The 25,710-nt window shown below is 42.4% G+C and overlaps 2 protein-coding genes across 2 annotated transcripts; both read right to left on the bottom strand.

Moving 5' to 3' along the window:
• Positions 1-389: 389 nt before the first annotated feature.
• ell2 (elongation factor for RNA polymerase II 2) lies at positions 390-18,063 on the bottom strand. The gene is made up of 12 exons (XM_076753686.1): positions 17,890-18,063; positions 14,755-14,802; positions 13,745-13,869; positions 13,468-13,631; positions 8,603-8,862; positions 8,028-8,152; positions 7,240-7,312; positions 6,413-7,121; positions 4,921-4,984; positions 4,028-4,199; positions 3,527-3,571; positions 390-3,367 (listed from the first exon to the last, which is right to left on the bottom strand). Exons 1-12 carry the CDS (start codon positions 18,061-18,063, stop codon positions 3,251-3,253), a joined length of 2,076 nt encoding a protein of 691 aa, XP_076609801.1. The 3' UTR covers positions 390-3,250.
• A 4,944-nt stretch (positions 18,064-23,007) lies between these two features.
• LOC143335794 (globoside alpha-1,3-N-acetylgalactosaminyltransferase 1-like) lies at positions 23,008-25,669 on the bottom strand. Its single transcript, XM_076755434.1, has 4 exons — positions 25,599-25,669; positions 25,389-25,433; positions 24,278-24,340; positions 23,008-23,966 (listed from the first exon to the last, which is right to left on the bottom strand). The coding sequence occupies exons 2-4, from the start codon at positions 25,420-25,422 to the stop codon at positions 23,008-23,010; spliced, it is 1,056 nt and encodes a 351-aa protein (XP_076611549.1). The 5' UTR covers positions 25,423-25,433; positions 25,599-25,669.
• Positions 25,670-25,710: the final 41 nt, after the last annotated feature.

Raw genomic sequence — 25,710 nt, 5'->3', positions numbered from 1 at the left:
ATATTCAGATGTGGCTCTTATAAACCAGACTGCTTGCATTTTGAATAATAGTTTCCAAGTTATAAAACTGCAGGTACCAAGGAGCATTTAGAACCAATATTTCAATTGCCTATATTTTACCATGAATACATTTAGAATAAAATGTAAGTGCAAACTGGACAATTGTAATATTCTGCACCATACAGCAGCTAGCTCAATAGGCCCACAGACTGCGGATGGTGCCGAGTCTTTTGTAACAGTGATTCAGAATAATGGCTTCAAATGTTTCTTTGCTCATGAGAGCTCTGAGAGGAATCTGTTATTGAGTCAATAAAGATAACACCACATATCAGACATATTTCAAATGCATGGAAAGGAAACCACAAAGGAAATACAACAACAGCCATTTTCCAGGTAAAACTAGGTTGATTTTTATTGAAATGTCTTATATTTTCACATGGGCAGGATCAGATTTCACACTTGATTTTCAGTGGTTTCTCATATCAAAACACTGCCAGGGCATTTCTTTCAAAACTCTGTCACTTCCTCATTAAGATTCTTGATCAAACGACTTCCTTCCCTCCTTTTTCTCGCCACAATGAGTCACATAATGCTAATTCATGTCGATGAGACCCAATTGAAGTAAATTTGTTCTGATAAAGACATTTTTGGAGGGCTGAAGAGGACACGGATAACACCTTACAGGCTGAATGTGAAGCCCAAATTGCAGGAAATGACCATTGCAAGGGAAAACAGGAAAAATAAACCATAAGACTGACCCTGTAGCCCACAGATGTAGTCAGCGTAGATCTCGAGTACAGCCTGAACGCTTGTGAACGTTTTTTTATGTCATTGTGACACATCCAAGATCCAAATGCTGTTTTTCTGTCCAAAATAACTCTGAGAGACAACAAGGAAGTGAAGCTCAGTTTGTAATTACGCCAAATTGATTTTGACAGCCGAACAAAACAGCCAGTCTGCTGCAGAGACTGACCATCTGACAGGATGCCACAACCAAAGCAGACGTGAAACACAACTGACCAATGTTCACTTAAACACTTCCCAACACAGGACACAGACTCAGAGGGCTTCATCACATTACATGTTGCAGCACTGAGGTCATAGTTAAAGGTGGTGTTGTCCTGGACCGCATTATATTCAGAGGTGTTTCTAACATTCTGCACCCTGCATGTATGGAAATGGGAAAGCCAAAAAAAGATAGAAACACCTCTGAATATAATGCAGTCCAGTACAACACCACCGTTAACTATGACCTCAGCTGTAAACATATAATCGAATTCACATGTCATGAACTAAACGTTCCAAACTCCATAAAGACAGATGTTGTGGCAGGGCTGATGTATTGGACTGCATTAGATTCTACAGGTGAGTGAGACCAGACTCCTGAGAAGGACTGACCGCAACACAAGTTTCCAGTCGACACCTTCCAGCGGCTGATCTTTGCAGGGGCACAGTGACAATCATCCTCACATCCCCAAATGTAAAGGAGTTTTACTTTTTCTTCATGGAACGAGACACACATTCCACGATTCAAGTCTCCTAAAATTAAGCCCCAATCAGAAATTATACTCTGTGAATGCAGAACAAGAAAAGTATTTAATTTTTGGCAAACATTCTAACACAGGTTTGTAAACAATTTTTCCCTTGTTGAAATAAAGACTTTTCATAGAAGCCATTCATCCATCCATTGAACTAAATCAGCATCAATGTTGAAAAAAAAAATGCTATTCTGAAACCTTTCACTGCTCCGCAGAACTCAAAACTGAGAATCAAATACATCTGACATCGTGATACAGATTTGTCCTCTTGTGGATGACGAGTTTTGGCTTCCTTCTACAACAGAAACAGACTGTTTGCGCTGGATAAAGCTGAAGAGGTGGGCGCAGTCCTTTCCAGGGTCTCCACATGAACCATTCTGGAAAATAAAGATCTTCTATATCTCTTTAATTAAGATCAGGTACTGTTACTCCAGCCAGGTTGATCCTGAGTGCTCTGGCTGGTCAAACACTATAGCAGCTTTTTTTTGTTTGTTTTTCATATTTCTCACTTTTTTCTCCACATTTCTATTTTTTTCTTTCAACTGTCACTCCACATAATGCACAACCATACAACACACACACGCACACACACGATTTTGTAACACTCCTTCCAGACTTAACATCCCTTCCGTCCTCCAGCATCTCAGACATGCACTCACACACTCATACACACACACACAGCCTGTTTCCAGGCAGTTATAGTTCCTTTGTGTAGCCTGTGGACCCTAAGGGTCGGCCCAACTCGGCATTTCCGAGTGTAAACACCTTAAGGCACCCATAATGCACCGTGAACACTAAACACTGTTGGTGCGGGGACTACGGCCCCCTACTGACAGGGGACCACACTCCTTTAGTTACCCCACCCTCACCACCCCATGTCACCATTACAACTAAATTTACAATCCATGCACACGTACAGTTGTTGTTTCTCAAACAGCTCGAGTGATTTCTCTGGCCTGTCTCATTTCCTTCCTCCTCAGCCTCAAACTCAGCGGAGACAGCAGTGCGCTGAAGCAAGGTTGTCCAGTACAGTTTTTACGGAGAGGAAATGAGGCAGCAGAGACATCTTTGCCAGATGAGAGGACATTAATGGATCTTGCGTGCAAAATGGCTTCACGGAGTCAAAACACATAAGGCCCGCGGTAATTTTTTTGCATTGTTTTCAACAAAAGTTAAACAATATATCATCTGCAGACTCTTTTTTTTTTGCACTACGAGTCCCAAAATAAATAGATCTCCCTCTTTTTTTTTTAACTTAAATACATTGTTAATATTTTCTGTGATGCTCAAAAATACTTTTTTTTGTTCTTTTTTTTGCCTGAAGATAAAGTCTTTCAAAGGTTAGAAGAGTTGAAGTATTTCCCCGAACCCTTTCACACATGCAGGCAGCCCCTTCCTCCAGTCCAGTGGTATGAAGTCCACAGGAGCTCATTGAAGGGGAAAAAAATAGAAAGCAAAAGATGGGGGAGGGTAAAGTCAAAGTGGGATTTTCACGATTGCAGGCAACAATGAAGCCAGTGGAATCAAAGATCAGAAAAGAAGGAAGGAATGAAGAAGGATGATGGGAAAAGGAAAGGGGAAGGAAGAGAGGTGGGGGGCAGGGCTGTTGTGGAGGCAGTAACTGAAGGGGTGTTAAATAACAGCCAGTTGGACACCCCCTCCTGGTTCGACACTCCGTTCTCAATACTGATTAGTGAAGATGCTGTGTGCTCTCAGCACCAGGCCTGGGCTCTGCGCTGGTCAAAATCAGCTATTAGCCGCTTGATGTGAGCCAACTTGTTGTGCAGGTACTCGCAGCGCTGTTTCTCCACGTGGTAGTTGGGGCTGTGCTGTAACACACACACACACACACATACACACAATAATCATCAACACTGCAAACAGCAACTCCTGCTGTGTTCGACAAAACAAGTTCATAATGAGAACAAACAACCCAAATGCTTGTGGTCTATAAAAAAAAACCCTCACAAGTCTATGTAAATACTTACTTGTTTCATCTTTTTGTACTCTTTCAAGACTTCTTCTTGCACCTTCTGTACAATTAAAAGTAAAAATGATCACTTTTGATGCACATGCAGGTCATTTACACTGTAAATACTACAAATCACAAATGACATACTGTGCATTCGCTAGCAGTGTAGCAGGGAATTGAGGCAGTATGGGTGAAAACGTTGAGAATGCTACATTTAGCTCATACAGAAATCACTTTAAAGCTCTATGTGATAACACAATAGCCAGAAGACAGGCTCCGAACCTCTGATGACATGAATATGTGCTGTAATGGGAACATCAGTACAGGGACCCAATGATACCATGAGAATGATTAACCAGCCACCATTTTGTGAGTTCATGAAAATGATGGAATACGCTGTGTAAGAGGACAAATCTACCAAAAGTGCTCAGTGAGGATTACACAGTACGTGGGCTGCAGAAAAGACACTGGCATGTGAAACCGGTAACATCAACGTGAGTGCAGAGTCAACAGTGACCTGGTATTCTTTGGTGCCAGGTGCCAGCTTCCTGCACTGGGTATCCAGCTGGGTAAAGCGGCGGGTGATGTTCTCCACGCGGGCGTGTAGCAGGCGATACTCATCATACTCTGCATTGAAGTCATCCTTGTAGCTTTGTCGCTGGTCCATGGACACCAACGGCATGTACTTCCTGTAAACACAGGACAGGAAATTTAATTGAACAATTCTTTTGAAAGCGGTCATACACACACAGCAGAAATCCAAGTTTCTTCAGTGACTACAGGCATTCCATAGAGTTCCATTATTCACCATTTGTATTAATAATTAGGCATAGTGATTGATAGTAAATTTACTTTTAAGACCCATACAGACAACTGAAGTTCCAAATTAAGGATACAACCTGTTTTTTTTGTATAGGAACAGGAGATGCTTTCCTAACCATAAATATCTAGATGCTGTCTATCTCTCAGCTCTTATATTTATTACTGACAACCAACATCATCATTGTGCCGTGTATCAGAAGGTGGGCTAGTCTCCCTCCGTCAGGCGAGATCTGCACTTTTATCTATTCTACTGATCAAATCAAGTTTAATAAATATAAAACTAGCATTTCAGAAAATATTGTTCTGCTATGTGCAAAACCAAAACAAGCAGTCCACCATGAGCAAACCTTTCCCCAGCTTTCCTTGTTATGACAGTTTGCTAAAGGTCAAATATTGAAAAGAATACCAGACTGCACAGATTGAACACATCTGTGTTTAATGCTGCATTTTCTGTGTCCTAATTCTCAAGCTTGTGTCTGTTCTCATTGTTTAATGACAGTCAAATGGTTCAAACTGTGAAGCCCTGAAAGGCAAAGAGGGTCATGCTTTAGCAAAATGGACATTTCAAGGCATATGAAGATTACTCACACTACATAGTCAGGCATCTCAATTGTGGAGGAGAATTCAGTGGATTGGACTGGTTTCTCTTTATCTGAAACAGGAAAGTGTAAGAATGTAAATACTGACGAGCAATAAAACACAGAATCAACACTCCTGCAATTATGGACAACTGCATTTAGCAGCATGGTTGGTTAATGAAGCACAAAATACAAAATGTCATTTGTTTTGCCCTTTGATGATTTTGTGTTCTGTAGGCAACTTCTGTATTTTATGTGTATATACAAGTTTAGGCAGTAAATGAGGCATATCTGTACTGGAAATACATTAAATAAGAGCAGCTATTAAACCTAACATTAGCATTTTCTTGAGAACCACACAGACTGTGAGGAAATAGGTCTCTCAAACTGCAGATAAGATTGAAAAAAGGTGAACAACATTCAAGGTCTGACAGATAAACTAGCTGGAAGCTGGAAACTTGGACCGAGTGGGAATGTGAGTCACAAGACATTTCAATGCTTGAGTCCAAATACGCACACACGCACGCACGTGAAAGCCTCCTGCAAGACTTTTGACAATAAAGCTGCTTTAATTGATTTGTGGCCACTAGGGGGCAGAAGAACTCCAAAACAAGCTGGATACAACTTTATTAAACCATCACCTTTTCAGCATCTAGCAGACACAGAGCACTTTAATCATCCAATAGGCCTTTTTCACGTCAGACATTTGGACTTGTCAGTAGGAAAAGAACAAGTGTGACTCCTCACATTAACAATGACTCTGCTCTACTGGAGAGTCCCAGTGCTCCACGACAGGGCGACAGTGAGCCAGTGTGTAAAACACCAGGATGAACTGCTCATGTAGATGCTATTGCCACCTACTGGACTGGCATGCTTGTTTGAGCTTTTCAGAATTGTTTTTGCATTTGTGTGTGCATAAATATTTTGTAAAACTAAAGCTATGAGAACACAATTTTCTTCTTTTGATGGAGGGGGAAAATATCAGTTTACAAAACATCTGTATATGGACAAGACCTGAAGCATGTAAATTGTTAAGTTCATTTTTTACACTCATGCTTTTCCTGCTCTGAGACGTCAAAATGTACTCAGTGAAAAAGGACTATTGGAGCTGCGTTTCTGTACATCTGAAAAATTTAATTAAAATTTTCATTGAGCATATTTTGGTTTCCCCATCAACTACTGAAAAAGTATACAAAGTAGATTTAGCAGCCAAATGTTTGACTGTCGTCAACTTTCATGTTGTTTGATGGGCAAGTGGCATAGAGTGTGTTTATCAATGCGTGTTCATCAAAACGTGTCAATCAGGTAATACGAGAGTTAGAACTAAGTGCTGCCTGAGGGCATGGAAACATGAACATCAAAATGTACATGAAAAAAACATGATTTGCTAGCTGAAAAGATAGTTGATAGTAATTTGATGTGTGCGTGCGCGTGTGTATGGTCATTGAAGTCTTGAACCTTTTGGTTCAGCGATGCTGAGAATTAACACGACAGAAACGCACCTTGACCTTTGTGAGGATTCTTGTTGATCACTTCTCTGCTGTCCTCCTCAGCTCTGTGCCTCTTTTTGCCTCTGTGAGTCTCTTCAGTCTGCTCTGCTACACTGGAAGGACTTCTGCTGCTGTTTTCCGTCCGTTTCCCTTTCTCCCTCTCTCGATCTTTCTCTTTGTGCTTCTTGGATTTCTTTTTAAACTTCTTGTTGGTACTGCTGGACAGAGGAGGGCTGGTGATGACAGTCGAGGTAACCGTGAGTGAGGTGCAAGCAGGAGCAGAGGAAGGGGGAGGAGGAGGAGGGGGGCTGGGGGAGGCAGCTGGTCTGGGGACAGGGAGAGGGTGCCGATAGCCTTCCTGCAGGGTCCTATCAGAGGCGAAGGGGCTGGGTGATGGGTCTCTGCATGAGGAGCTCTGGTCCATGGGCAGGTCCTGGGTGCCACAGCCCTCCGGGGTGCTGGGGGAGTTGGAGTTGGAGGCTGGGCTGGGCTGCTGGTGAGAGGGTGCAGGAGGGTGGGACGAGATGGGGAGATGGGTGGGAGGGCCTGAGGTGACGTTGGAGGGTAGGGACGAGCGTTTAGAGCTGGGACTGCCCTCATCCTCGCGGCGGTCAGAGGAGGAGGAGGATGAAGATGCGGTTGGCCCTCGATTGCTGAGGTGGGAGATGCGGGCTTTCTTGGGCGCCAAAGGATCAATGAAGTCAAAGTCTGGCTGACGCTTCTGCAGGAAAACACCCAGAATTCAGCTGAAAAACTGCATTCTTCACTGTGGGCTGTGTGTGTGTGTGTGTGTGTGTGTGTGTGTGTGTGTGTGTATTAGTGTGTATTTGTTCAGATACCTGGGGGGATGTGGGGACACTGTCTTTGGGAGAATTGTTTGATGTGAGGGTCTCAGTAGGAAGACCTAATTTGCTGTAAAAGAAAGGAGAGAGTGTGTCAGTGGGGAATGGTGGAACAGAAAAGAAGGTCATATTTCTATTAAAACAACTGTTTGCAGAACATCCTTTTTCAAACTCACAGCTCATGAAGTACATAGGAAGTTATTTTCTCAGTTATCTTTACTTCTCCTCTAACAGAGAGCAGCTGCAGCTGGACGTGTGCCAACAATAGCAAATAAGAAAAAGACTGCAAGCGAGCAAACATGTCTGTAAACTATGCACAATTCAAAATGCTTAAAAGCGTCTGCTTTGCAAATGTTTAATGAATAAGGCAATGCACTGAGCATGTCTGCCAGGCCTCGAGGAGAGACACAACGTGTTTGGGTGAGTAAACTAAATGTGAACACACTGTAACTTTTGATTGTTTACAACAAAAGTCCACAGGGCATCTTCAACTGGAGCAACTTTGAATAAATAATGAAACAATCTGTAAAAACTTTCTAACTTCTCTTTCAGGACTAATGCAATATAATTCAAATCTCACAACTAAGTACAAGCCATTTTGTCCTTTTCCTGTATTTATGTATATGGGACAGACTAAAAAACATGAACACAAGACGAAGACCTGTGAGAGAGTGCATTAAACTGTATAGCTGTCAGTTGTTTTTGCCACCTGAACTCATGTAATAACAGTTATAGCCCCTCAAGTGAGTGTGTATTTATGCTCAGAGTGTAAGTAAGTTCTGTACCGAGCCAGGATCCGGTCAACCTGGGACTTCTCATCCTCTGAGTATCCAGGCCAGTCTCGCTGGATATCACGATATATAAAGTCCTTCAATGAGTACGTGTTGTCTTTGGGGTTCAGGTTAGCCACCTGTTATATATACAGAGACACACACAAACACACAGAGTTTAAAAGTGAAACTATGACAGCATGAGAAGTATACAGAAACTTCACACTTCCTGTGCTGGCCAAACATCTGCGCATGCAAATACTGTTTAACGATTATGTGGTTCGTTTCCCGTCAAAGTGAATGAAGCCTTTGTACTGTGAACCGGATTTCCTCGGGCAGATTTGTGTGCCTCGATCTCATGGTTAAGAAGGCTAAGGGGATCTTTCAAATTAGACACTTGAAGAAGATCATCGGGCTTAGTGTAAAATACCTTAAGATGGACTTTCGTAAAAACAAAAGTTATTACTGCTCTATTTTTCTGTATAATATGTAAATACTAATCACAGGGTCACTTCCATGTCAAGTTGCTGCCTCTATATTGACAAAGCATATCATGGCACTAAAAAAAAGCCACAAAAGACAGACAGTACCTGTTGCAGGGTGGTCCCCAATGAGTTTCGGTCCTTCTGGTTAATGCCGTCCCGCTGCAAACGGGCGAGCACTTCCAGCTTCTTGTAGGACCTCAGCGCCAGCAGGTGGATGATGCGGTCACGGAACGGCCGCTGGGACACAGGGTTATTGGAAAGGCACTTACGAATAGTGTTGGCTGGGTTGATGGGTGTAGAGCGCTTGCGCTCTGGGACCACCTCTGGGGCCGACAGTGCCGGCTTACGGATATGGACTTGCTTTCCTGAAGACAGAAGGTTAGAAGATTGTGTTCAAGAGCCTTTTCTGCTCTGCAAGGAAGTTTGTTGTTCACATATTTGATCAGCAACTCTCCTGCCTACCATGTTCAGCTCACTGAGTGAAGCCACTCTCATATTCACAAACAACGCCATGAACCTCATGACAATAAAAACAGGAGCTTAAGATGAATTTCAGGCGGCCATAAACATGACATGCTTGAAGAGAAGCCAATGAACTGGGACTGCTTCTCTAAAAACTGGGCAGCAAGAGTGTCGATCAAAGATTCCAGGAACATTTGACAGACTGATGAGGCTGTAATAGCCAAATGCAATTTCCCATGAACCTCGAGAATTGCATGGCACAAGATACAAATTTTTCCACAATTTGGTTCATTCGTGCAGGCAAGATAAGTGCCGATACAGAGAGTCAGCACAATGGAATGCAGCTATTATTTTCCAACCTCCTCTGATTAAACTGCGCCCACTTCCAGATGACAAAATTCTCTGACAGCATACGACAGCTACAGTAGTTAGAATAACAGCATTATTAGGCACTGAAGTTGATACGGTTACTGTTTATCAGAAAACAAATGAGACAGGAATTTAGTTGGAAAAACTGATGCTGGCAGAGCACAATGTTTTTGGGCACCAGGCTTCACTGATTACTATACAAACACACAACTTAAAAACTTAATTCACTCCATTTGGTGAAACTGGATTGTGAAACATGGAGTCAACAGCTTCCCAGTAAACACGGCCGGACTGGGACCAAACACGGTCTCCGAGACCTCTGAGACCTCTCCGTGGCCACTCCAGGCCTCCTCAGGACACAAAGGTTACACAAGATGAAATTTTGAGTGGCTCCTCATATGTCAATTTAAGTGCTTTCAGGCAAAAATCTGCTTTTGTGGTGGCAGGAACTATCACTCTTTACAGTTTTTGAAGCATGGACGTTCAGCAGCACTAACGGTAACGCCAAACAGCATCAGAAAGTCAGTCACAAGAGAAGAGACCAGCACTAAACTACATCGCACACTGGCCTGCAGCTCTCTGTATCAGCCAAGACTGGTTTGGAAAACTGATTTACATCCCTGATTCCAATTAAGTTTGGACGCTGTGTAAAACAGAAATAAAAACGGAATGCAATCATTTACAAATGAACGGGGACTGAACCTCTCTCCATCCTCACTTGTGAGCAACTAAGCCTTTCCAGGATGCCCCTTTCATACGCAATCATGATACTATCACCTGTTACCAATGAGCCTGTTTACCTGTGGAATGTTCCAAACAGGTGTTTTTGGAGCATTCCACATCTTTCCCAGTCTTTAGTTGCTCCTGTCCCAACTTGTCTGAAATGTGTTGCTGCATTTAATTCATAATAAGCAGATATTTACAAAAATCAACGAAGCTGATGAGGTCAAACATTGAATATATTGTCTCTGTATTGTTTTCAATTGAGTACATGTCAAAAAGGATAAGCAAAAATCACATTGAGTTTTTTGTATGTTTTATACAGGTCCCAAAATTGTTGGAATCAGGGTTGTAGAGTTTAGGTGATTAGGCCCACAGGGTCCTCTTGTCTGTGTTGCTGAGCCATATGCACAGTCATGGTGCACACTGCACAGTTCCCTATAGTGCTTCATGGTCATTATGAAATTCTAAAGCTCTTTAAGAGATTAAGGTTAGAAAGAGGAAGAGAAAAAAAAACCTCTCCCCCCTCCTTCTTGTCAAAAAGCAAGAGACTAGGAGCAATGGAAAAGCACACTTGGTGTTGTTTTACAGGCCAGTGACAGATTGCTGCACACGAAAAGCTTATCAAGTTTTCTCCTTCTAAAATAATCACCTTGTACATAGAAAATGTACACAAAAGTAAAGAAACTTGGGTTGTGCAGCTAAAGATAAAGATGAAAATACAAGTTACAGACAGTTACCTGAAATTAACAACCTGTGAAAACAAGACGCTCAAGGCTCCTTTTGCATTAATAAATAGGGTGCTCACTCCAAACCAGCTGCTACGGACTCCCGTCCCACCCCTTTTCTGTGCTGCTCCTCTCGTTTCCCAGTTTCTATCTGGGCCAGTGTATGCAAATATTTCCCCAGGGTCCAGAAAAACAGGCCTGAAGAGGCGTTAACTCACATAGATAATGTGTGGACTGAGCTACAGTTTGATCCTGGTTTAATCAAGGAGATCTTTGATGAGGCCTTAGATCTCATAAAGTACTTTTTACTATAGAGATGGCTCAATTTACTTTGCATTGTAGATAGTGACGCTACTCAAACTGAAAAACGTGGCTATTATTATTATGAAAAAGGACAGATGGTGACACCTGTCACCTGTCTCTAAATCTGCTGAGCAATTCTTTCTGCTTTCGTACATATCCACATAGTTAAATTTCAGTTTCATGTCTCTTACTTGGATCGTCTTGCTCATCTTTCTTCTCACACAAGAAAACAGAAAAGTCAAGACGTCGGCAGTACAAATGTCATTTAAACAGCATTAACTGTAATCTAAACGTTAACAATAACATTTCTTCGATTTCCCTGCTATAATATTGACACTAGAGACAAAAAGCACTTGCTTGCATTTGAATAAATAAGATTCCTGTTTTACCAGTCAGCAACATTCAATACAACAGCCTTCACAGCAGCAGTTCTGGATCAACTGAAACTTACTACCTCAGGAACAGGGACTTCTTGGGGGGCAGGAAACAAAGTTTTCTGTGAAGTGGAGCTCTTTAATAGAGATCAGTTGAGATTTTACAAGGCTATCAGAATCCCTTCAATATTCAACACGCCAAACACTGTCCGTGTTTGAGGCCAGACTGAAGAAGGCGTTTTGAATCATTCGTGTAAGAATTTTGGCCAAAACCAGCATTTTTCTCCACTGCGCATACACGATTACATTTAGGCTAGAGATTTTCATTTAAATAAATGTCCCTATCGCTGAATGAGTTAACACAACGGTTATTGAGCCTACGGCCTATGACTGAAAGTACTGCGATATTTATATATTTGCAGTATTATCAGAATACTTAATTGATGTCCCAGGAGCAATAGGATAAAACTGACATTCCCAGAAACAATGCGATTTTAACTAAATGCTAATGAAAACTGAACATTTTCTACTGATGTAGCTTCACGTTAAAAGCATTTCATTGCTGAGATACAAGTTGGTTTTTATCAGGAAGCAGCCACAGCAAATGCAATATGATCGTCAGTGAGCTTTGCACTGACCACTATCGTTCATTAAAAACGGGCCTACAAACAACATTTTTGGGGTTTTTTTTGACAGCAGATCAGTTTGGCCTGTTGAGGAAGGGAACGAGATGGAGCAGCCATGTTAGGTGGACAGCTGCATGCTACAGGCTACAAACCTCCAACTTCTCTGTAAGGTTATGTTTCACTGTGTCCTGCTGTCTGCAGACTCATGCTGTGTGCAGCATAAAATCAGATCACAGTTGCTCACAGAATGATGGGAAAAGGCCAGTTATTCCCTAATATTATTAATATGACGATGGTTTATGTCTACGTCCCCAGAATTATGTGACCTGTAGTATTAAACCACATTTGCTGTCACCATCAGTAACTACAGGTGCCACTCAACCCACCAGGACTGAAATCTCTGACACTGTCACTTAAAGACAGGACATCAAAATATACTGCATTCAGTGTTGCTCTGTGGTTCGTCAGACATTTGACAGACAAACCACTTCTATATGATAAAAGATAAGAGACTGGGTGATGCTACTCTTCCTTCCTTTCCTTTACTGGCTTGCTAATTTTGACATTTGACATATTTGGTCTTGATAATCTTAAACGAAAAAAACATGGAAACAGTGTCATTCACTGTGAGTGGGTACATACCTCAGCAATGTGTGGGCAAATTGTGTTAGTTTGTGTGTGCCTTGAGCCTGTATTTGTATTGCAACTGGGAGTTTGTACAAGAAGTTTCTGCTTAGACTAAGAACAGATGCTGAAAATATGGAAAGCAGGCAGGAATGGGGGAAAAAAAATTACACTTGGCACGAGACATTACATCAGCAAGTTGTTTTCTTGCACTTCCCTTGACCTGCCTGCTCTGAGTTGGATAAGACATAGGAAGAAGGTTGTAGAGAGTGACAAGCCAAATTAGATTATCAAAGATTACTTTCTCTGTTCAGCTTGTGTGACTCAAATACTGGCACTGGGTGGCGCAGTGGACAGGAAACCGGTCTGCATGTGTTTATGTTCATGAAGTGTAAGAAAAAGGTGAAAAGTAAGTCCTAACTGGTTGCTAGTGAGCATTTGGTGCCTGTATTGTGACACTCTCTATCATTTTGGCAGGCTATATGTCAATAAAACAGAGGTAGCTTAACGTGGCAACCTTAGCCCTTATCAGTCAGACTGATAATCTAGAAAAGACTGAGATGGCAAAATGGCTTAGTCAGTTGCAATAATGGCTTTGAATGGAGTCAGGCTGTCAGCTTTCACCTATTCAGTCTCTCAAAAGGGGCCGAGTTTGAAAAGAGAGGACAGGTGTTGATAGGATGAAAGCAATGCTGGTGTCCGGGGATCCAACCTGGCATCCTACTGTGGCGGGTGCAGTAGTGAGACGATACTGAGGGCCTTACCTCTGTACTGGCTCCCAGGCTTGATGACTTTGGTCCCACGTTCACGTGTGTCCTCCGCTGCCTGGGTCATGCGTTCCCGGGTCACCTGGTAGGAGTCATTGGTGGCGCACACTGTGACCTTGTCCTGTACTGTTGCCAACAATGCCAGGTGTGAGGCCCCTGAGCTGGAGACAAAGAGGGAGTATGAGAGAGAAATGTGAGGCAGGCAGGGATTACCTTCTAGCAATGTGTAGTAAGACAGTAGCAGCTGATTCAGCTGACCGGTGACTACCATTACCTTGACACATACTGATGGATGCACTCAAAGCTTCCCTGAGGGTTGTCCTTGCCCACATTAGACAGGTAGAAATCAAAATTGTGGAAGGTGTCAGAGGAGGAATCCTTCTTGGGAATTTTAATGCGCTATAAAAGAAAATTCACACAAAAAGGGAGAATAGCACAACTTGTAGCATCTGTTCACACCCGAGTGTCTGAGGTAGCTGAGCTGAGATGATAATCAGATAATACAGTTGGCTTATTTATCATTACAAAAAACTGCCATATGCTTTACCCAACCATGTGGTAAAATGCCTTCAAATCTTCCCTGGGTTTCCTCCTTACAGTTCAGTGTCTGTGTGTGTTTGATGTGAACAACATGGGAGTTTGCATGAGAAAGGAAGGTCTCTGAGGTCTGAGCAGCTAAGGGGAGGCTGTCTGTGAGTCATGTGCATCATGCACTACAAACCGTGCAAAACGGTGTTTACAGACTTCTGAAGTTAGTTTGTGCCTTTCTGAACATCCCACCAGACAGTTTCCATCAAGCACAAATAGCACCAATCCTGAATTAATTACCAAATCAAAACTAGATTAAAAATCGACTATGTCTGCATTGTGTTATGACAATATGAAATAAATAAGCAAATCACAACATCTATTCCAATTCTAACGATAACTGTATCTTCTGGGCTATGCCTTGTTGCTCATTTCATACTGTGATTTGCTCCGTATTGTTACACCCTGATGAGTGTATAATCTGATCAAACAATAAATTAACACCTGATGCACTTGTGATAATGCTATAATAGGCCAACATGGGTGAGACAGACAAGTATAAACTGTAGTATTTGTTTATGAGTAGCTGATTAACTTGACCAAGTAAGTGGTCTTATTGGTGATACTCTCACGTGGGGAAGTCTCAGTGAAGAATGAATAAAACTCAGTAAATTAACAAATCAATAGATGACTGCATAAATAACCTGTCATTAATGTATGCTTGCTGCTAACCTGAAACAGGGCTAAGGTACTTACCCCTTGAAGTCCCTTGAATTGTATCGTTGGCCGCAAAGAAGATACATTCTGAAAATGAAGAGAGTAAATAGTTTCACACTTTGGAAATGTAAAGGATTATTGGAAGAGTCATACAAGTACGTACCAAAGAACAGCTACAGCATGCCAAGTTGAGAAAACACTGGTCTATAACCTGCAGAACATGTTGCATTACTTGACTGACAGCAGAGCCTTAGGGTCCTGCCACGGTGAGCATCCCGTACTTACACTAACAAAGGCTGACTGATCAAACACTCACCTTTGATATTCTGTTAAATGTAGCCCTGGAAAACACTGTGTAAAGACTACATGCACACGTCTTCTGAACATGTGAGAGAAAATACCTTTGCAGTAAACTGTGTTCATAAAGCGAAACAAAAAACCTGCAAAACAGAAAAGCTGAGGAGCTGGCATCTGCGTTATTTTCAAAATGTCAATCTTAACAATGACGTAAAACACAGAGGCAGTAGATTCTCAATTTTGAGAGGCTTAAGCTAAGGAGTGCTTGGCATTTGCTTTAAAAAAATTAAATAATTAGCTGCATGTTTTTTTCTGTTGATAATGTATCTGGCACTAGTGGTCTGACACGTGCTGCAGAAACCATGAGCGACTGTCAGCCACAAATACCTGACTGTCATCCACTGGCAGCAAACATTTAGTCTCCGAGCTCTTAAATTCAAATCAACAAAGAAACTTGAGAGACAACTTGCATCTTCTCAGTGGTTAAGAGGCAGGTGGTCGGTGAAATTGTTTGCTCTTATTTAAACACAAGCAGTGGAAAAACACTGAAATACACTGGATCTTTTGAGGAGAATATTTCTGAAATGTCTGTGCTTTGTGTAGGTTTGCAGGTTTATGTTGATGGCTACTTGAAACGGAGCTGACAGCCACAAATATGCAGTGGCTGCTCTGGTGCAGCGCAGGTTAGGATAGGAACACACAAGTCTGCCTACTTCTTCACACATCCAAAAGGAGAACAAGTTGGACTTCTGAAATGTTATGGTTTGACTGGAATGTGCATTTTATCAACAACAGCTTCTCCACATTCCTGGACATTAAAATATGCTCGCTAACTCAGACATGCAACAAGATGCAGATAATTAAGGATAGAATCTGTACTTTTTTTCAGGCTGAGAGAACCACGTCATGGCTGTTCAAGCTAAGCTACTCCAAGCCACTGGCTGAACTCCCTCCCCCACTGTCCATATACTCACTCACTCACTCACACACCAACCAGTCCTCTCTCGCTCTCGCTCTCTCTCTCTCACACACACACACACACACACACACACACACACACACACACACAGAGAGAGTTCTGATCACATTTCACATCACCACAGAAAGACAAAGATAGCCAGCTTCCATAGTTCGATGACTGGTTGAGCTACAACACACATTACTGAGAGGGAGAGAGAAACAAAAAGCAGGCAGTTTTGGCTGCTCAGTCAGCAAGAGATGGCAGGCTGCCGTTCAATGCAGCGTACAGACCAACATTACCACATCCAATAAGGCTGTAGCATGGGCTGTCACAAAAGAATTCATTCAACTTAGTGATGACTCGGTTTACCAGCTGTCAGGCACTGACTAGATAACCATTTTGAATTGTGCTATTTATTCTCATTTCAGGCAATATCTTTATTATATGGGGCTAACAGTGATCAATAGTTTCACATACAGGGGTGTGAGTAGTGTGGGGCATACATAAACACACACACACACACACACACACACACACACACACACACACACACACACCATGTGCCATAAAAAGCAGAGACCTCTCAACACTGCAACCCTGTGCTATGCTACAGTGCATCAGCTCTGAACAGGGACCTAGGCCTGTGGGTTATGTAATGGCGCTGTTGTTGGCAGAGTTTAGGTCAGGTAACTTGGCTTTCAGGCCTCTGCAACTCAAGACTGCAGAGGTCTCTCCAGATTAGCTGACCTGTGTAGCACCTCAACAAGATTACAGCATTTGTACAGTTCAAGATTAACAAGTTATATTTAATCTGCACAGTTATGCAGCACCCTGTTAGCACACTTGGTTTCAGAAGCTTCTCAGTGACTGGTGGTGTCCAGCTCTGGGGTGAAATGCAGTACATTTAATGAAGCAGTTGTTCAGAGTGAAAAGGTAGATGAGTAAATTGTATGTCACACACATAGGAAGATACAATCATACTGCCTTTAAAAAACAGTGTTTTAGTTGCTATCTGATAGCATATACATTTGTAACTGCTGGCCTACTCATGCATCTTAACGTGAATGGGAGTACACACACATTTATCTGCGATTTGGCAAACAAGCCCAAATTAAATGTTCTTTGTAAACCCTGCTCATATATATCCCGTAGCTACAGTGTGGCAGCTCGTTTGAATGCAGCCTTTAATGATAAAGTTGAGTAGCTTTAAAGGGTTGAGCCTGGCTATGAGCTCCACATCCCTGCCTTTTTGTAGTGATAGGTTTTCTTACTAGCTAAAACTTGCAACCATCTGGTAAACTGACCAGTCACCCACACGCTTCAAACGCCATTAAGTTATTATCAAGTTACTTTAGCCTCAATTTATCCGTAACTTAGCTTCTTTCCCACCCTGCCCCTGACTACACCGTCGAATGAAAGTTCATGTTAGTTAGCTAAGCTTTTAGGTTAAACTCTCAGTTTGTGAAAAACTTGTCTAGTGACAAGTATTCACGAGTGTACTAGTCGACATAAAATGACCACTTTCCTAATTTGGTCAAAGTAACGTTGGTTGGGCAGGAAAAAAATGGACTTGGCTGGCCAGCACAGCAGAGGAGATTCAGCCTAGCTGGAGCTAACGCTGGCTAATCAGACTGTCTAACTTTACCAACAGGTTTTCTACATCAATTAAACGTTGTCAGTTCGTAAAACCTGGCCAGAGCATAAGGCCACGGCCTCGCTTACCTTCCTCGGTTGATTCGTTTAATGACACAGGGCTAATATAATCAAAAAATCAAGCAGAAACTCGCTCTGTCAACAGCTTAGCTAACTTTGTAGCTTTAGCTGTGCGTGGCAGTTGAGCTTCCCAGCTGAGACGAGCTGTGTCAGCCCGACAGTCCTAGCTAATTTTACGTGAAATAAACGACCGTTTCACTCACCATACACTTTTGGTGGCTCTCTATCGCTCTCAGTGCTGTCTCGGTCAATTTCACATGTAATACGGTGACTCTGTCTGCGCTCTGTTGGCCACAATTTAATCCGTACCTCCCATCCTCGGAGAGCGCCGCCATCTTTACCAGCCCTCCACCATCGTCCCTTTGAGGCTGGAGCATTTAGCAGCACAGACTGCCTGTGCTCACTCTGGCCCGGGGAGGGACTACAGCTGCTGCCTGAAGGGCTCACAGCTCTGGATTAGTCTTAACTTGCTAACTTGTTAGAGTTTCACTTTCCAGCTGAAGTGAGTTTACAGTATAGCACGTATCACTGCGAGTTACAAGATATTATTGTGCATAAAAGCGCCATAATTAAGTTGACTTAAACAACTGACTCTTGCTTTCCATTTGCAGAAGCAGGACTGCACAGGGTCCTATTTGTCTGCATTTGGCCCTTTCAAGCTCAGAGGAAACAGGTCTTGTCACACGTTTCTGTCTGTCAGCCCACAGCTCATGGCCTCCCTCTCAAACACACCAAGCTACCCTCTTGGCAAAAGTGCCTCTGCCTGCGTTGTTTTGCTGACATGGTAGAACTAATTCTAGCCTACTGAAACTGTTAAAGGTGGCTTTTGTAGACTACCGCAGTGTAAACTCACTTTTGTTCAAATACAGTTTAGCAGGCCTTGTAATGAATATCAACACAATCTAAATCATTAGATTGTGAAGGCATTTGGTACATATTCTTCCTATTTCTGAAAATGAGCTGCCCCACACAACAAGTGAGGTGAATAAACTTATAAGTCATGCTCAACAGTAAAACCAAACACTGCTTTTGGAAGTATGCACATCCATGCGGATTACATTTTTCTTAATATGGCACTAAGCGAGGGCCATTTTTGAGAGCAAACCACTGTGCCTTCATGTTGGTCTGTCATCATTTTTCATGTGGTTCCTTTAATGATATGGGATAAAACGTAACATCAGCACAATGGGGACAAGTGTGACCCCCTGTGAGCTGCATGTCCACTATCTCCCCATGTCAGTCCCCCTGACCTGGTGATTAGGGCAGCGTGTTTTGGTGTGGAGTAGTCTTGGGCAGGGTGGGGAGAGGCCTGTGTGAATCCAACAGATTACCACAGCTCCTCACCCCACCCATCCCCCCGAGGAGTCTCTCTCTCTCTCTCTCTCTCTCTCTCTCTCTCACACACACACACACACACACACACACACACACACACACACACACACACACACACACATACACGCACACTTAAAGCTTCTTGCACTTTAATTCTTATTTCCCAAAAAACTGCCTGTGTTGACAGCATCACATTCATTATATTGTCTCTTAATTTCATTGCATGCAAATTTTAAAGACTAAGTCTGTTTAATTCCAGAGGCCCTAGTTTGCCTGACAGGTTGCCTGCTGTGCAAACAATTAACTGAAGCCTTTGGGGTGGATAGGAGGTGGAAGCCGAAGAGCTCACTGTGAGGAACATGTTGAACATATACACCCTTTGTTAAAGACTAATCATTTAACACAGGAAGACTGTAGATTACTTGACTGTTTGCACTGAAGACTGACCACTGATAATTATCTTTCAAATGTGGCTAATTCTGTGTTACATTTTAGTGTTCAGCATAGAGGAAATGGTCATTTGTCACTGCTATTTCTTCTCTAAATTGCTCTTCATCACAGTTTTGAGTAATACCAGGCATGTGCCTCTAGTTTACAAGCAATTCTGAATTTCAGAGGTTAATCATTAATAGGTGTATTATTTGGTCAGGTTTTGGTGCTAATCAGAGGCACATGTTTTAGGGGCTGGAGCCTGACATCAGTTACAGTGATAAAGATGACCCTTTTCTGTTGCTAGGTCAAATGGTTTACCCAGAAAGATTCTGTTTTTCTTTTCTTTTTCTTTTTTAGAGTTGGATTGTTCCCTTCCATTTGACCCTTTACTGCATCACTAATGAAATAAACTCTAACAACTGGTGCTACCCTCACTCACTAAAATCTTTTCAGGGTCCAGCCTTTAATCATCAGTGTAAATATTCAAAGATTCTTTATGCATTCATGCGAATTAGGAATACCAACCTTTTATCTCTTGTGCTAAACAGGTAAACTCAGTCATGTTTGTCAGATCATATGCTCGGGTGTTTAAGAAGCATTTAGTGCTGATATTGCTCATGCAAGCTGAAAGCTAGGTCATTTAGTGACAGCTGGACTGAGAAGTCTGATGCTCACACTGACGTCACATGGCGTAACTTATCTTATCTCTGTTGGGCTATTAATTAAGCTAATCAAAGTGTCTCTGCATTTTAATGTGGGTTAGATGTAGCACATACGAAACCCACACTGGATATTTGCATAGACAACAGAATTTGTTCAATATCAAGGTTCACTTTAATATGTAAGATACTTACAATGTTGTAACATAGCTTAATTACTTTGTATAGTTAAACATAACTAAAGTAAACAGGAATTAAATTATCAACACCTACTTGCGACTGAGTAATTGCCCCATCATCAAAAGTCTCCAGCAGTTTAACTTACCTGTGGCTGACCTGCAATTGACTCTAATAAGCAGGCATGGCAGTGGTACAGTGGCTCATTAGCTAGCACTGTTGCCTCACAGCAACATCCTGGGTTGGATTTTATCCAGATGCTCCGGCTTCTTCCTTCAGAACAAGCACATGCAGGACAGACAAGCTCAAGACTCCAAATCGCCTTTTGGTTTGAATGTGACTGTATATGGTTTTTGCCAATCTGTGCATGTAGATAAAGGGGAAAAATATGTTCATTGGTTCCCAGGTAGTGCCCATGTTGACTGGCTTGAAATTGTCAGGATTGTCAGGAACACAACAATGTGTGTTCCCCTGCGACGTGTGCAGCATCAGTTTTTATAGTTTAATAGTGTGTCAATCATGGAATATTCAGAATAACCTCATCCTTCACCGCTGCAATGTTGAAAATCCACCATATGTGGTGATATTGTCACAGGTCGGCTGGCTATCAGAGCAGCCAATTGGCCAAATGTTTCATTAGTATCACCCAAACATAACCAGTTACACATCAGTTGGATAAAACTGCTTTCCTGAAGTGGTCACCCATCAATTACTGTAAATATTCACCATCCAAATGCTTTTGTAGATCGACTAACATTGGCAGCTAATGGCCAATGGATGTCAATATGTTTGTATTTAGAAAAATCATATCACTCAATACACCAAATTGACACAAAACACAAAAATAAAAGAGGAGAAAGGAAAAGTCCGAGCCCTTCTTTGGGCCACAGACACAGTCAACAGGTAGCTAACTGATGGACATACAGACATGGAGGGTGCTGTAATAGCAAGCAAAGAAAAAATCATTTTTTTTTACCTGGTGGGCTTTATTAATGTATTTTTGGCTAATACACTCAGGTTAGCATAGCTGCGTGTACAACGCTGTCATTGTAGAGATAGCTTGTTGAAAACTGCTTCTTAACAGGGTCAGTGAGGCCAAGGAGCTAGAACAGGCTTTTAAATAGCTTTTAAACAGCGTGTTTTAGCAGAAGCTTATCTGAATGTGTCCACACGGTGAAACTCGTGAAAGGAAATGATGAATCCTAACTTTTTGCCTCATGACAATTCCATGTTATCCCTGTCTGTATAGCTACATGGGCCTATAGGCCCCTTATTTGCCTTATATTTACACAAGGCAGATTTCTATGTGTGATCTTTCAACAGATTTAATCATTGATTATCTCAGAAGCAGGCTTACATGTGTGTAGAGTTTTATGTTCAGGAGTTCTATGCTGCCTTAGGCTATGCTGCTGCCAATAGGCTCCTTGACCACCAGTGAACCTCATGACAGGGATTAAACCAATTATTCTTTAAACTGCTTTGCGGTATAGCATGAAAAGGGCCACTCAGCATGGATCAGGTAGCCTGCGTAAAAAGCCTTTATACTAGGCACTCAAAACAAAACACAGCAAATGTTCAGGAGCATCTGCCGATCATATTGTGCATGTTGTCATGTGGAAGCAAGGTGTTATGAGACAGAGAGCTGCAATATATTAGGCAGTTTATTTCAAATTTGAATTGGATTCAATAATTTGAGTTGGCACGTGAAAACTGATAATGAACACACATAAACACACCTGTGTGGCAAGCACTGGAAATTTTTTCGTGGAAGAAGAAAAGTTTCAAAGGATTATCTGAAGTTTACCTCCAACTTCACTCTACGTGGCGATCTGGCCGTGTGGACAGAGACTGCTGGCAGTGAGAAAAAGCCATCTGCTGCTGTTTAACCCTCCCATTAAAACACAGCATGCACGCAAGAGAAGAACGCGTGAATGTGGGAGTGTGTTTGTTTTTGGGAGAAAGAGAGAGGCAGACTGACAGACAACTAAACAACCACCAACATCAGGTAATCTGAGTTTACCTTTTACTCTAATTTGCTGCTGGGGAAAAAAACAGTTTTTATGGAAATCCTGTAGCAGTTTCACCCAAACTATTTTTAGCTTTTTCTAAAACTTGAACACAGTAGCCTCTGTACACGTGTTACAGCATCCTGTTGTATCCATTTTTCCCCCACCTGGTATTTAAAGACCTTGAAACAGCAGCTCTTCCAGTTAATGATTGGCCACTGTGGGGAAAGTGTGCACTTACACTGTTGACTCTTATCGCTGCTGACCACAAAGCCACTGGAACAGTATCTCTGAGGTTGACATTAATGGAGAGGACAGTGCGTTGTTTAAAGAGACAGGTCAATTTCTTTTTTGTCTGCTGTGGAAGAGATAGCAGGCATGCAGAGACTCTGTTCACACATATGGGTCTTTAATTGAGAGCAGATTGTGCAGTGTGCTTCTGTGGGATGGCAGGTTACATGTACTGGCTTAAAGAACAGAAAATGAAATGGAAATTCTGAATTCTGAAATGAATAAAGATGAGTGGAATCTGTGCTTTCTCTTCATCTTTTCCCTTCATCTCCAGTCTTGTCATAAGACTATGTCCTAATAGTTGAGCAGAGACCTTCTTTAAAAGGAAATGTAACACTGAAAACAGCAGTTCTTCATGAGGGTGTGAGATCTACATCCAGACTTGTGGGTTCGGCCAGCAGAACCCTCCTTCTGCACTGATTCAACATTTGTGCTCGTCTCTCTTCTGCTTATCTTCAGCTTCACATGGCCTTCCCAAGGAGACTAGCCTCTGTACAGGCACATCCCCGGCCAGAGCCGAGTCCCACCAGCTGTACTCTGGTGACAGGACACAGGTCGGCCTGCGGTTGATCAAGTAGCGGTTCAGGTAGCTCTCCTCCAGGCCCCTGGCCATTATCCCGCTAGCCTGATCCTGCAGGATGAGTAGGGAACAGGCTCGAGCCAGTCTGTACATCTCAGAAACCAAACCTCCATATAACTCAGATGTATAGTAGTAGTCTCCTTCATCCTCGTGCACGCAAGCTGATGAGACTTCTTCGGCTTCGTAAGGAAATGCGTTTCGTGGCATCCCATAAAGCTCTGGATGCAACGTGGCCACCAAGTGTCCCAGGATCTCCTCTCCCACAGGGGCCACAAACTCCTGATCGATGTCAGCACAGAAGATGTATTCCACCTCACTGCTGATTGGGCTTCTGATGGCATCAGCAAACAGGGCCATGCGGCGAAGGGCTAACCTGTCCCACCCAGGCAGCTCAGCAACAGGAACCACCTTCAGCTGTCGATCCGGCCCCAACTCGATAGGGGGATCGAGAGAACGGAGATTGTCTGTGAGAACGTAATAGGTGACCATCTGACCGGGGAGAAAGTGGGTTTCAGCTGAAGAGAGGAAACGTCGGATGTATTTGGCATACGTTCCCACCACAAGGGTCAGCAGACCTGTGCGGATTTCCCTTTGTGCGAATTTAGCCCTACGCCAAGCTGAATTACGGGAGTCACCCCACACTAAAGGAGCACCCCATGGTGTCTCCAGAGGAGTTTGTGGTGCTGCTGCTTTGACAACCGTCATGTCTGTCATTACTCTTCCCCTGTCCAGTCCCAAGGCGTGAAAGATAGGATGAGGTGACTCCACACCAACAGTGCCTTGACGTCCATGAAGGAAGTCTGAAGGGGCAAAACATGGTTTTTGTTTTAATATAAATGGCAGTGACACTTGTGAGGGACACGCATATACTTTTGTAGAGTTGGAGAAAAGTCACCCAGTTCAATCCCATTGGTCACAACTGACCTAATTTAAATTACTTTGTAACTGGAACATTTAGAGGAGACATTACATATTTCTAATGATCTTTCACAATCAAGACAAAATCCACAAGGTTTGCTCTGGCACAAGCAACTTTTTCTATGTGCATTTAGTGTCCCGGCACAGGAGTAGTAGTACAAGCAGAGCAGAGCAAATTCTTCCGTACACTTACAAATGATAAGAGACAGGAGAAAACAGTACAGGACAAGTTGTATTCTGGTCACTCTGATTGGTCCTGTTTAAAGACACACAGATGTACACACAATTAATAAAATGAAACCAGTTCAAATTGCTTTACTTTTCCAGCAACCGCACTGACAAATGTTCTTTTGGATCCCTGACAGGTGAAAAGACCCAAGCTCAGAGGAAAAGAATGTGCTGCTAAAGAAATACCTCCCTTTAGCAAGTGTAGCAACCTGTAGCAAAATATAATCTCTAAAGCAAATGCAATACTCACATGGCCCGCACTATAGTTCATGTAATGTATATAGGCTAAATACGCATAATGTATAACCATAATATTGATATTTATATAGACCAAATAATGTGTCTGATGCAGTAGTCGTACAAAGTTAACACAAGACACAAGTTTACCTTTAAGATCTGAAAGGTTACTGGTTAACTATTGACACACACAATGAGATAATCACAGTTCATAAACCCTGTTCTGATTTTGAGGAAGTTTAGTAAAGAGACATGATAACAAACAAGAGATAATATATCAAGTGAACAAGCAGTCATAACTGGGATATACAACATAGTAAAACCATGTCCTCTGCAACTGTGGACGTGATGCCGAGCAAAGACAATATAGGAGGAAGACGGGGCTGATGAGTGTTAGAGATCCCTGAAAAGAGGTTTTGAGCCAAATGTTACACATGATGGCATAAAATGGAACCTAAGTAGAAGCACATGTGAGTGAATCTACATGTTTATCTTCATATTCTCCACGTGTACATTCTCCTGATCTGCACTCTTTCACCAGTTAAGATGTTTGGGACAAATGCACATAGGTTCTTGAATTAATTAAAGGGTTATTTTGCCTTCCTGGACATATTCATCAGGATCAGGCTGCTCACAGAAAACCTCTGTGAAAAGCTTTACAAAGCTTTGGTGCTTGCAAGTCAGCCTGTCTGGCTCGACCCAAATCCCCTTGCCTTTAAAGCAGTTGAGCTTTAACCAAGCATGTGCAACGGACTACCAAATCAATGACAAGTGAGGGGAAAACAACCAGATATGACACAGAGCAGGAGAGGTGGAGCAGTGGCTGAGGTTGTACTGACCTGTGGGCATCTTGCAGAACGGGAACAGCGCCATACTGTGACCTGCTGGTGGATAAACACACAAACCTTTGTCTGAGGCCACTATTTTTGCCTAAAATAAATAAATAAAAAAATCTGCCCCTCGCACTCTGTTTCTCGTCTGCTCACTCTGTCTCTTCCTGGAAATGTGCTGTTTAACTCACTGTTTTCCACCACTGATTATTTTCTTACCCTTTCCCGTCTTTCTGTCTCTTCGTCTTGCTTTTCTAATATTTTCCACTCCCTTTTCTTCATATATCTTCTTTCTCGCCCCCCTCACTTTCCCCCTCAGGCTTCTGCAGCA

This window comes from Chaetodon auriga, chromosome 2, assembly GCF_051107435.1.
Source record: "Chaetodon auriga isolate fChaAug3 chromosome 2, fChaAug3.hap1, whole genome shotgun sequence".
NCBI lineage: Eukaryota > Metazoa > Chordata > Actinopteri > Chaetodontiformes > Chaetodontidae > Chaetodon > Chaetodon auriga.
The sequence above is the reverse complement of the archived record's forward strand: the minus strand, read 5'-3'. Positions and strand labels throughout refer to the sequence as shown.